This window comes from Castanea sativa, chromosome 11 (genome assembly GCF_040712315.1).
Source record: "Castanea sativa cultivar Marrone di Chiusa Pesio chromosome 11, ASM4071231v1".
NCBI classification, from domain to species: domain Eukaryota; kingdom Viridiplantae; phylum Streptophyta; class Magnoliopsida; order Fagales; family Fagaceae; genus Castanea; species Castanea sativa.
This window is the reverse complement of record NC_134023.1, coordinates 45416651-45430249: the sequence shown is the minus strand read 5'-3', so window position 1 is coordinate 45430249 and position 13599 is coordinate 45416651. Positions and strand designations below refer to the sequence as shown.

The 13599-nt window shown below is 33.4% G+C and overlaps 1 protein-coding gene across 1 annotated transcript; it reads right to left on the bottom strand.

The window, feature by feature from the left end:
- Positions 1–3471: 3471 nt before the first annotated feature.
- LOC142615094 (uncharacterized) lies at positions 3472–6895 on the bottom strand. The gene is made up of 7 exons (XM_075787789.1): positions 6408–6895; positions 5472–5567; positions 5156–5317; positions 4982–5042; positions 4456–4580; positions 3987–4099; positions 3472–3874 (listed from the first exon to the last, which is right to left on the bottom strand). The coding sequence occupies exons 1-6, from the start codon at positions 6801–6803 to the stop codon at positions 4031–4033; spliced, it is 909 nt and encodes a 302-aa protein (XP_075643904.1). The 5' UTR covers positions 6804–6895; the 3' UTR covers positions 3472–3874; positions 3987–4030.
- Between the last annotated feature and the right edge of the window lie 6704 nt (positions 6896–13599).

Genomic DNA, 13599 nt, shown 5'->3' with positions numbered 1-13599 from the left:
ATTCTAATCTATTGTTGTGCCACGTGTAAATGTAAATATGAAATTGGAGTCTAATTTATAATTCTGATGTGCTTCTATTTTTTTTTTCACACCCGTGTATTTTCAAGTTCACCTCCCTTTTCCACACCCACATATTTTCAGATTCACCTCCCTTTTCCACATGAAATTTCAAAAGAATCTCTCGATATCAATGATGCATGTATTTGGGTATTTTTATATCTTATATAAGAAGAGGTTCTCTAGATATTCCGATTGTATTTATCTTTACAATTTTCATGGTCCTGGTTTATGCTCTGCAAAACGAATTCCAACCATTCTTAAGGTTTGATTATTGCTTTCTTTTATCTGCCTATACTGTCGTTCCTTTTTGTGTAAATTTTTTATTGTTTAATTATATAATTTTGTGGTTTTCCTATAATTGATGTTGTATGTTTATTGTCTTTCATCTGCCTATACTTTCTTTTCTTTTTGTCAATAATTTTTATTGTTTAATTATAAAATTGTTTTGTTTTCCTATCATTGATATTGCATGTTTCTTTTCTTTTTCATAACACGTTATCAGCACGAGTCTCTACCCAATTTCGAAAGGAAGTTGTAATCCCATTATTCTTCAAATATCAAAGATTATTTGTGTAGTTTTCTCAACTCACTGTAAGATTTTTTTTTAAGGAATTAGTGTTTATCCTATTTATTTGTCTTTACGTTTTATGCTCATAATTTTAGTGATTTTTAATTGATTAATTTTTTTTATGAGATTCACATTATTCTATTGTTATATATTGTTATGAGATGCACGTTATGAGATTCACATTTAATTGATTAAAATATTTTGTTAAAATGGTTTGTGATAAAGCAACTTAATCATAGTTATATGTACCGTGTATGAATCAACCTTGAATATATATGTCTATGTAGCATTCTTTCATTAGAATTTTGTATGATAAAAAATTACATAATACTAAGTTTTATTAAACATGAATAAAATAAGTCTTTTAAACATGACTAAACTCATGATTAATAAATAAAAAAATAAAAAACAAAACCAATAGTATCACTTAAATAATAAAATGCAATATATTTATTTCCATTGTTTTATTAAATTATAACCATTCCCGTGCAGTAGCATGGGCTACATACTAGTTTTCTTAACATTAGAGTGCCTAACAAACCAAAAAGTAAGAAATTATGTACATATGCACCATGATTTATAAATACCACGAGGGAGGGGATTTGACAAAAGGATTTACAATAATCTATTTCCAAAAGTAGAGGAACTTGGTGGTGTTGATAGTTGGACTTACAAGTCAACAAGGTTCAAAGTTTTTGAGGTTAACCTAGGCCTTAGGTAGAGTGGAAGGAGTTGAAGAGTTTGGACTATAGCCCTCTCCTTGGGATATAATTCTTTGATATGTGTTGACTATTAAGGCATTGAATTTCTTAAACTATATAGCTAATTGTATATACTTTATTGATATTATGTTGATTCATATTGGTCAATACCTAGTGGATATGGGCATATATTACATATCATCTACTATATATTATTATATTAATAAAGTTAAGCTTAGCTGTGGTCGCGTCAAGTGGATATATTGTTTAATTACCAAAACTCAATACTGATGGTGCCTTTTGGGCAACCCAGGGAGAGCAGGTTGTGGAGGAATTCTCAGGGATCACAGAGTGATATGGATCAAAGGATTTGCTTGAAGAATAGGCTACGCTACTAGTTTATTAGCTGAATTTTGGGCCTTGAGAGATGGGCTGCAAATTGCTATACAGTTGGGAATTAACTACTTAGAAGTATAATTGGATGCCAAAACTGTTGTTTAGCTTTTACTTGCTAACTCAAACCACATTGTAACATATTCACCTCTCTTAAATGACTGTAAGTACCTTCTAAGCTAGTGTCAGCAAGCCACAATCAGCCAAGTTTTTAGAGAAGTGAACAGATGTGCAGATTGGCTCGCGAAGAGGGGATGCACGATGCCAATGCATTTTGAAAACTATAATGTACCCCCACCCCAGAATTTGTGATGTGAATGGTCTGTATTTAAGGCGATGCGCCAATACTTTGCCTATATTGGCTAGTTAGTTCTTAATGAATGACCTCTTAACCAAAAAAAAAAAATTGTTTAATTACCAAGTGGTTGCATTAATTTACAATAATTTTTTAAATAAAAACAAAAGCTTAATTGTTTCCATCAAATTTTCTTCTAATGTTTAATAAATTCGTTGGATAGACACAAAAACTTAATTGTTGATATCAACTTTTTCTTTCTTTCTTTTTTATTTTTCCTCTTCACTTTATGAACTACATACCAATATTTATTTTTTATTTTTAATACAATATCTTTATCAACAAATTTAAGTGTTAATTTATCTAATTTTAAAATCTTCACTTGAAGCACGTAGAAAAGCTCCAGTTTTAAGAGTTTGAGGGTTTTTTTACCCTTAGAGGCTTAAATTAAGAGTTTGAGTTTGAATTTAGTCTGAGGCAATGCATTGCATTGCATGATTGGTGGTTAAATAAAGAGAGCTTCATTTTTAACCTTTAATGTGGGGAAAACGTACGGTTTCTGTTTTGGTTTAGGATGGATTTTTTTTTTTTTTTTTTGGTTCTTATTCTATCTTAAAATGATTTTTTTTTTAGTTGAGATTTAGGTTTCAACTTTCCAAAGGCTTGATCATGGGTATTGAGTTAGGATTCTTTTTATTTTTTTATTTTTTATAATCCAATAATTGGAGAATAGGAGATTTGAATTTTAAATGTTTCCATTGAAATCATTAACTTTAACAAATTTGACAAATCAAATGATATTCGAAAATGTTAACCAATGTCATAGAGCATTGGTTTATGAACTATTTTTAAAAATGTTTTATGAGAAAAGGATACAATAATTAAATTTTTTTTAATATTTTCTATGAAAATAGTGTCAAAACTTTCTTAATATGGTTTATTAACAATTACGAACCAATGATGTTTATTAGGCTATGGCTAAAAATTGAATGATAATCAAAAGGCTACTTTTTTCCAAGTCTTGTTTCATGCATCCGATTTCCACTCACCCTCATTGGGCCAAATGATGGAAATGGTCCAAATTGCTCATGGAAAAAACATATTCCAGACTTTTCCAGTCCACCGTGCTCCTAGAATTGAGAGTTTTTCCCCCTAACTTGTAATGCTAGCAATTTTTTAGTGTTTTAACCCTGGCACTTTGAATCACATTTTATTTTTGTCTAATATGATGTTTTTCAAACACTTTCGAGCACCCCTTGGAGCTAATTGAATCTAATTAGACACATGGTTAACACATTGACTGATAATCTAGTCTTCAAATGTGTTTATTTATGCCTTCAAGTTTCAACTCATGCTCGCAAATCGATGAATGAATGAGGCTGAGCAACATGCTGCACATGCATATCATGGCAACCAACAACAATTCACAACCAAATTCAACATGCATAATCATATAAGATATAACTACTGGCCTTCATATATGTACGATCATCCTAGGTCCAATAACAAAAGAAAGACAAACTCTTCGGCAAACATATAAGACAAATAAAGTACTTTACTATGAGCTAAAATCACTAGCTAATATTTACCAATAAATTCCTACAATGGAAAAAGTAACAAAAACCTGGAAAATGATAAAATCATTGCTAATAAATCATGGGGCCTCTTTTTCTTCATATTGGAACAGCCCTTTGCTCCTTATAGGCAATGCACCAGGCATGTAGCCTTTTCCACTTCACAAGGTAAACATATTATATATTCTAGGATGCATTCATTGCTTAGCTACAAAGTCAATCCAAAGAATCACAAACTTGTTTCTAGATATCAATGTGTTGCTGAGCTTGAAAACCTACTTGCCTGTAGTAAAAGTGAAGAGGGAAAAAAGGTTATCTTAGTTTTTGGTAGGGAAAGAAAATAAACAGATCAATAAATCATCACATCACACATATTCGCCACATCCTAACCATACCTCCAATTGATCTGTTCAATTAGATTGTCAATACTTAGAACCAGTCAAGAACTTTCAGGCCCTTTTATCATGTTACATCTACCAACAATCTTTCGAAAATCTTCGAGACTTAGCTGCAATGAAATCAGTTACAGAAGTAGAGACTTAATTCATCAGAAGATATTAGTATGAACATCATAAAATATATGTTGTGACCTGCACACTGTACTTGCAGCAACTAGCTAATAGTATGTGTAGTAATCTACCGAACTTTAAATATATATTACTTATTTAAATTTGGTATCTTTCTTATTGTTCAATTTTGATGATATTAGTAAAATATTTTTCTTTAATATTCATTAATTCATTCATCGCATGGGCATACTATTAGAATTCAGAAAAATTTTGAACAATTTTAATTTACTTATTCATATTAACTGGAGAGAGAGAGAGAGAGAGAGAGAGAGATCAGAGAGCAGCAGGAATGGACCTTTCCATCTCTGTCACTATCGAAGCAATGAATCATATCAGACAACTCCTGCTTAGTCCACATAAAATCATGAGCATTTGCTACTCTTTCGATATCCCTCACAGTTATGCCCCCCTTCCATGTATCTGCATGCCAATACTCTCATCAGTGACCAAAAATCTCTATAAGTAAACAAAATAATACCACAAATAGGAATATTTCCTTTTTTGGCTGGTAAAGATTTGAAAGTAAGACCTAATCTGTCCAATTGAATTGAAATACCTCTAAACTAAATTAACAAAAATGAAATTACAGCATAAGTTAAAGAGACCTCATTTTTTCTAGTGTATAAAAACATATATTCAAATGCGAACCCTGCTCATACCTGCATTTTTCAAATATCAAAACATCTTTTAGCTATAGTTTTCCCTATAAATCTTTATATAGTTCCTATTACTTGGTTCTTGAACCTGTATACCAGATTCTCTCCATTTGTATCTCTTTCTACACACACGCGCACACACAAGACAGTGGCAGCAGAAATTACCATCAAACTGAAAGAAGTTCACAACCAGTTCATCTTCAGTCATTTGCACCCGACTAGCAAACTGCTCACCAGGAATAAAAAGCAAATCATCAAAAAAAAAGGTGAGAGAACAAAGAATGGGAAAAAAGGAAAAAGATCTGTGCATGGTAAAATAATTTTAAGCCCAAAACAAACCGATTTTTTTCTCTTCCTCTTTCCTGTATCTTCCTGAATTCGTGTATGTCCCTTCTTCTCATTAAGATTAGCATTCACTACATCAGCTTCAGAGCATTTCAAAGGTCCACAATGGTCCACACCTGAAAGTCCCGCAGATTCATGTAAGGAAAGAGCAATTGCCTGCATATTAATGCTAAAGAATTAGTATACTTCTTTCTGTCTAATAGCATAGGGCCATTCTTGCATTAGTTGTTTAATGGTCTACTGGAACAAACACTCGACCTAAAGCTGGCAATGGAAAAAAATATTTATTAAGAAATTCATTCAAACTTGCCTGCCTCAGTGCATCATCATTATCAATGTAATCTGACTTGCTCAAACCCTTATGAGCAGGAACTTTCTTCTTAGGTTTTGCACCTTTATTCCTAACCTGAAGTAAAATGAAAGCAAAACAAGAGTATTCAGAAACTATGTCAAGACAGTGCTCATGGCTATGTATCTTAGATAATTACTGAAAACACATGCCAATTACAGCAGAGACACTGATAGAAACTCTCATGTTCTAATAGATTGAAAGAGCCCTCGTAGCACTTTATACTAATTACTTTTCCTTGTAAAGGGTACTTCGATGAGGATTCATTCTCTGACTCTAAAGTGGTATTTAAGAACGTTTTAATCTAAAACTTGATTGAAATCTTTAGACAAATGAAAGCCATAAAATTCCAGAAAGGAACATTTTTTCATTCAATTTCACAAACTGTGTCATCTATCACTAATCTTATCAGTATTATGGTTTCTTTTATTTAATACCAGAGCACATCCATACTGAAAAGCTCTAATTTTAAGTACCCAAAACTGTCTCTTAGTGAATGCAAGAACTAGTTATTTCTGTCGTTGGTTGATAAGTATTAGCAGAATGCATTACAGTATCCATATTCATGATATCAACAACAACAAGCTCGGCATTTTTGTGACTAAATCGGCTACAATTTCCCTACATTAAATTCAACCATGTCATTGTATTGATCAATACAACACAAAAGGTGTTATCTTCAATGTGGCTTTTGGTCAGTACAGCTAGCTACATGGTTGAATTTAATTGGAGAACCTAAGTTACACCTAAAATATTGTAACCATGTTTTGTCATTTTTATAAAAACTAATACGAACAAACTAGTTGGGAAATTACTAAGGTAGCAAATTGAAACCTAAGAAAGAAGAAAACTTCAAAGTAAATTTCAAATACACGCACAGAGATTAGAGAGCCAGACCTTTTTTCTACGTGACCCAGAAGAGTAATCTTCATCTTCATCACCATCTTTTTCCTCTTCGCTCGAAGAACTCAGTTCATCTTCCACCTCATCGGGTCTATAATCATCATCATCAACCTTCTCTTTTCCCTTCTTCTTGTTCTTGTTCTTGTTGTTGTTGCTTACTTTTTGAGCCGAACCCAGCAACGAAGAAGCAAACTTGGGCAAGCCCAGAGCCTCCATTCTGGCCCTGTTCTCTGCAATTCTCGATAGCCTCTGTTTTTCGTACTCTGACACACCATTGTTGCTGGGTGTTTGTGGTTGTGGGTCCTCTGGTTCGGAGTCTGAGCCTGAATTTTCGGGGGTTTCTTCATTGTCTTCTTCGGACTCGGAACCTGAGTGGCTATGTTTTGACATTTTGGTTAATGGGGGTATCGGAATCGGATTGAATTTTGTTTTATACTTTAACTGGTCCTCTAAGGACGGAGTTCTAGGAAATTTTCTCGGACTCTAGTGTTGCTCACGTGATTTATTTAATAATATTGTCTTAAATATACTTTCCTCAAACAAAATAAAATTATAGAGAGAGAGAGAGAGAGAGAGAGAGAGAGAGAGAGAGAGAGAGAGAGAGAGAGAGAGAGAGAGAGAGAGAGAGAGAGAGAGGGTAAATTTGGTCAATTTGGTCTCTAATCTTATTAAATAATAAGATTAATTGTGTCAATTTAGTCTCTAATCTTAAATAATAAGATTAAATAATAAGATTAATTGTGTCAATTTGATCTCTAATCTTTATTAAATAATCTTATTAAATAATATATATATATATATATATATATTAATTTTGTCAATTTGGTCTCTAATCTTTCTTTACCGTGTCAATTTAATCCTTACAGTAATCTTTTGGATAAAAATTAATGACATGTCTAATGGCCAAAATAAAAAATTAGCTTCTGTTGATATGATAATAAACTAAAATTTTATTTTGGCTATTTTCTATGTAAACAATTTTCATCTAATATATAATGGCAAAGACCAAATTGACACGACATTAAAAGGTTAAGGACTAAATTGACACAATTGAAAGGTTAAGGACCAAATTGAAATATGATGTAAAGGCTAGGGACTAAATATGTAGTTTACCCATATATATATATATATATATATATATATATATATATATATATATATAATTGTAATTTGAGGTTTACACATTTGTCTACTATATTATGCATTTAGAACTATGTTGATGCTTATTTTGGCAAAAGGCCCAATGGTAGGAAGAAACCCAACAATATGGGAGAAAAAAGAGTTAGTAAATTAAAAAGAAAACTCATTAAGCCCGAATGGCAAAAATAATGGATTATAGGCCTAGAAAATAGCAAACGGGCCTCAAAGAAAGCACGTGAACTTAAGCGAACTTAGATAGAGAAGTAATAAACTCATGGGCACTATGAGGAATAAAAAACAAGTAAGAATGGGCCAAAAAAGCCTGAAGCAAATGAATTAAGTAATGGGGTAATGGCAAGCCTATGAACCCCCAAAGGAAAAGGACGCGAGATTTGGGTCGAGGAAGCCCAAATGATTTAGCAAAAGCCCATGGGAGTGAAAAATTAGAATGGGCCGAAGATGCCCAAGAGAAGGAAATGGGTCAAGGATGTCTAAATGGATGAAATGGGCCAAGGAAGCCCGGAAGCAAAGGAACGGGTCGAGAAAGCCCAAACTAGTATGAATACTACCCCAATGATAACACTGGGCCTTGGAATTAAGTAGAGGAAAAGTGTACAACAAACTCGAAAGAAAGCCCATCAAGCAAGGCCCGGTCTAGGAGGGAAGCAAGCTATAAAGAACAAAGGCTTAGAAATGCATTCATGCCACAAGAGGCCAAGAATGAGCAACAAAACGCACAAACGAGCCTTCAAGTCATGGCAAACGCATGAGCAGCAGACAAGCTATGGACACACACAGAAGTGAAGCACGCACAAGGCTCAAGCACCACAAACCTGTACCCAACCAATACAGGAATGGTGGGTCATAGGTCAGAGGTAAGAGAGGGTATAATCAAACGATGGGGAGAAGGGGGAGAAGCCTATTCTGGAGTTCCCGCTCAAACTCTTTTGGGGGAAATGTCCTGCTAAGATGACATACCACCCAAAAGAGGGAAAGATAAGTTAGAATCACTAGGTGCATGCCATGAGGGATAGTGATAGAGAATGCTTACCCTTATCTGAATGGAAATGCCACGGTGAACAAGCAAACAAAGTAAGACCCTTTGTCTGATAATGGGATGTGGCACAGCCAGCATAAGTAAGTGGTGGTGGCAGGACAGCTGGCAAACCAGTGGGTGGTCTGGAATGACACCCACACCCAGACAAAAGTGGTTAAGAGGTGAAATGGTAGAAATCCAGTCACGGCAAGTAGTATAAAAGGAACCTCCGCCGTGCAAGGTAACAACAAGAACATTGTAGAACAAGACAAAAAGAACAACACAACTATAACCAGGAAAGACCACGCAACACAACACATCACCACAAAAAAAAAAAAAAAAAAAAACACGGAGCAAGAGAGTAAAATAGAAATAAAGCAGAAAACTTAGGGAGAAAAGAAAGAAAGAAAAACAAAGAGAGTAGGCAAGAGTGAGACGACATGCATACACCAATAGGCTAATCATCTTCTCTCCCTCTAAAAGCCTACCCTTTATTTGAGGATTAAGGATTTCTGGAGCATAAGCCATTCAGGCCCATTCCATCAAAGTGGGTAGTCTCCATACTAGGACTTTCTTGTGAGGTTACTCACATTGAGAAAGTGGTTCCCTACTTGGTCTTACCTCCGTAAGGCAACCAAGTGCGACAAACTAACTGTTCCTACTCTGTTTTTCTTATTGATTAAATATTGGTGTTATCTCATCTTCATTATTGTCATTTTATTATATCTTTATTGCCATACTGCTCTTTGCTTTATTTTTGGGAATTCTTTTGACTAACAGTAAGTGCATTTCCTTCACCGTTGTTATATTATACTTGTCTGCCATAACTTTCTTATAACAATCTCATTTGCCATAGGCACGTGACCAAGGTATTAACAAAAGGGCTCTAATTTGCGCATAAGCCGGTTTGAGGTGAGTTGCAATCAGGCCGATCCTGACTCTTCTACCCAAAACCTTTGGGCCTTAGTGTGGCAGGAGGAAGCCCAGCCCACCATCTCAAAAAGGCCCACCACAAACTACTAATAAGGTTGGGGTGTGATGAGACTAACTCCAAAATATGAACACCGAAATAGCATTGAAATCATATGTTCATATGTGGATTTGTTCATTTTTTAGAGATAGTCACATTACACTCCTAGTTATATTAGTAGTTTTAAATGCATAATATAGTAGACAAACATGTAAACTTCAAATTGGGATGAATGAAAAATTATGACACTAAACACTTAACCATGCAAGAAAAAAGAAAAAAGAAAAAAAAAAGAGATATTGTAATTTGTTATATAGAATAACCATAGTATATTGCTTAATTTAAATTGTTTTAAAAAATAAGTTATTGTGTAAAAATAAAAATAAAACTGCCAAAGCCATTGTACTACAATAGCAACTTTACATATATCTCTTAATGAGCAAAAATAAACGTATACTTAAAAATAAAACAAAAGTGAAATTTTAAAAAGTTACACATAAAATCTAAAAGTTGAACAAAAAAATTAAAGAAAAACAAATTTTTTTACATATAAAATTTTCCTTTTTTTTGTCTACTCCCTAACTCATACTAGAAGTGATAATGTGATAAAATTAAATAAATTAAAAACCACCAACGATATAATTTTCAATAGGAATTCATATTGAGCTACTTTACCCAACAATATGTTGATTAATAGTTTCACCTTGCATGTTGATACATTGCCAAAAGCCAATTTGACCTATTTATATGAGCCATGGATGGCAAAATTTATAATAAACTAGCTTATAACCTCATGCATATGCATGAATACATTTAAAAATATACAATAAGATGCGTAATATAAAATGTAAATTGTCCATGTTTTTTATTTATTTATTGTGAAGCACTTTTTTTTACGATTCATTTATTCTAAACTCTTTGATTTTTGTACTTAATAACTCAGTTGGATGAATATTTATGATGTGGTCCCACATTTTATTCTAAAATTAAGAAATAAAACTCTTTGAGAATAAATAATTTAGAACACATTGTGCAAAATTAGACCTCTAATTTGGAATTCTAATTTGAGTTTCTTTCATCTTCACCTATTATTATTATTATTATTATTATTATTATTATTATTATTATTATAAGGCTATATCTAAGATAATGGAACACTTTTTTATCCTTAAAAGTTGAACTTTCTATCTCCTTTGAAAAGTTATGATTTACAACTATGGTTTATGTTGGCTTTATTCCATGAAAAAAAGTGTTGTAATTGTATTATTTTTGTTCCTTGTATTTTGTGGGATTTTATTGTATTGGGTTTAGTATTAAGTTGGTGAAAAATCGAGCATGAAATGAAGATTAGTGCAGTTTCGCAACTAGCCCACAAGAAGTTCGCGAGTAAAGGTTCCCGCGAAAAGGCCATGTGAGAAGTACATGCTAGAAGCTAAAGAGTCAAGTGTTATGCTTCATTTTGCAAGTACTTCAAGAGACAGGCCATCTTGCGAGGTACCTGCAAAACTCTCTGCCTGGAGGATTTTAAGTGTGACTTTCTTACCCTTCACCCATATTATATACACCCCTATTACCCACAAAAGTAAAAGAGACTATTCAGAGAGAAAGCCCTAGATAGGTTTTTACAACATAACACACCCACCTTTTAGAGAGAGAGTTACTCATCTTTTAGTAAGAAATCATTGTAGTCTCTTCTCCTTTCCCTCTTTCATTCTTATACCTTAAGAGGAGATTTGTAACCAAACACAATCCACACCTATTCAGAGTGTAGTGAGTGTTTTGGAGGTTGGATAACTTTAGGGATTTGCCAAAATGAGCCGCTGAGGCTTGGCGAATGCAATCCGGTGGTATTGCGGGATCTGGAAAGCTAGTGAAGGCAAGACTTTGAAAAGTCTGTTGATAGCAAGAGCTTGGAGGGCTTAATTATATTGGGTAAACTAGGATTGGAGGGTCTTTTGTTATTCATGTACTTCAACTTATTTACTAGTGGATCGATTTCGACTTGGAAGGTCGTGGAGAGGTTTTTTGTCGAGTTCTTTGGTTTTCTCTTCGATAATACGTCTTGGTGTTATTTTGTGTTTGCATCTCTCTTCCCTTACTTTTTGTGCTTTACATTTATTGTTTATGCACTAAAGTAGTTTTGGTTTATTGCACTTTATTTACTCTTATTCCGCACTTAGGTAAGTTAGAGTAAAAGCAATTAAGCCGTAATTTTTTAACAAAATAAACAAATACAATTTAACAAACTAAACCCCTTAACATAATAACAACTACAATTCATTTTGACATTATAAACAAATGACAATACTAAGTAAACACCATCAAAACATTTTGTTGAATATTTTCTTTCACTAAGTTAAAGTCTATTAGCTGTTACTTATGTACAGCTCATCAACAACCAAAACTGAACAAGGTCCTGCAAGTATTTAAAAACTGTAAGTGCATTCCTGTTTGTAATCAATTTAGTAACCATATAAAAATAATAATAAAATAAAATAAACTACACCAAGATTTGTGGTTTTGTTGAAAATGTACAAATTAAGAAGGGGAAATTACAGTAAACCCACATGTGATTTGGCCTATTTGCACATTGCCTACCCGTGGTTTAAAACTTAACACTTTGTCCACCTGAGTTTCATTCCATTTGCTCCCTGTTACCCACCTCACCCTCAGACTTTAGAAAAACACGTTTTTAATATTAATCATAACATAAGAAGGATCAAAACCACTTTCCCTTAAAGACTTCCCTCACGAGCCCTAGAATCACGAAAAATCTTTGTATTGAGCTAGGTTTTTCATTTTTCTGCATGTGTTTCATAAAATTTTCATCATCCCAGACATTCTGACTTTGGGTTGTCTTGAGGCATTTCTAATTTGAAGATACATCAATCTAGGAACGAATTTTCTACTTTATTTGGGTTGGGTTTTCACCTTTTGAAAGATTGTTATGTTGGGCAGAAGTCCATTGATGTGTAGTTTTGATTCACAGGAAATTTGGGCAGAAGTTAATAAGCAATGTCTTCTTCAAGTGTAAATTACTCAGGTTCAAGTGGGCATATGAGTACATATGAGACTTGTGTACTGAGAACAAGTCTGACAGTGGATAATTTTGGGAGAAGGTTTTTGGGTTGTAGCCGATATAAGGTAAGTTTAGTTTTTAGTTAATCTAGTTGATTGAAGTGAGTTTGGAAAGTGATATGTTCAATTAAATTTATGAATAGGTTAGTCCCAAGTGCCCTTTCTTTCATTGGATTAATAATCTCACTTGTATATGTGGGAATGAAGCTACCCCTTTAGTGCAACAAAAGCTATCTATATTGCGGAGTGAGCTGCAACTTGCAAATGAAAGGGAAAGAACAGCTACCCAAACAGCAGCAGAAGCTACTCAAATGGCAGAAATTGCTCAAGAAAGGGCAGTTAAATCTATTGAGAGGGAGAGGAAGTTTTAAGCTACCTCTGTTAAAGCCAAGGAGATAGCAGCGAGAGCTTTAGAGCAAGAGAGAAAGTCCAGAATTGCACTAATTCTTTAATGGGTTTTTTTTTTTTTTTGGTTATGTTGTTTTTTTGTTTTGGCTCAAGTGAGAATGTTGGAATGATGAGATTGAGTTTGCCTGGTGGGTTGTAATGTATAAGTAGTTTCTTAATTGGCCAATTTTGGCTTGAAGCCACTTTGTTTTGTAATAGCACTATGGTTTAAAGTGAATTGGCAACTTGTGTCTTGTGTTTTGTTGGATGCTGTGAATTGTTTAAAGTGAATTGTGTCTAGTGTTTATGTTGAAAGTACATTGTGTAAAGTGAATTGTGTTGAAAATGAATTGTTTAAATTGCATTGTTTAAAGTGAATTTTGTCTGGTGTTTGTGTTGAAAGTGCATAACAACCATTTGTCAACTTGCAAAATAAAACAAATGCAATGCCATCTAATCAAAATAATAAATATGTTGTATTGAACATATATATACATAAACCTACTATATTCAACTACAATAATCAACCACATGACAACAACTACTCAAAATAATAAACCTGCTGTATTCAACAT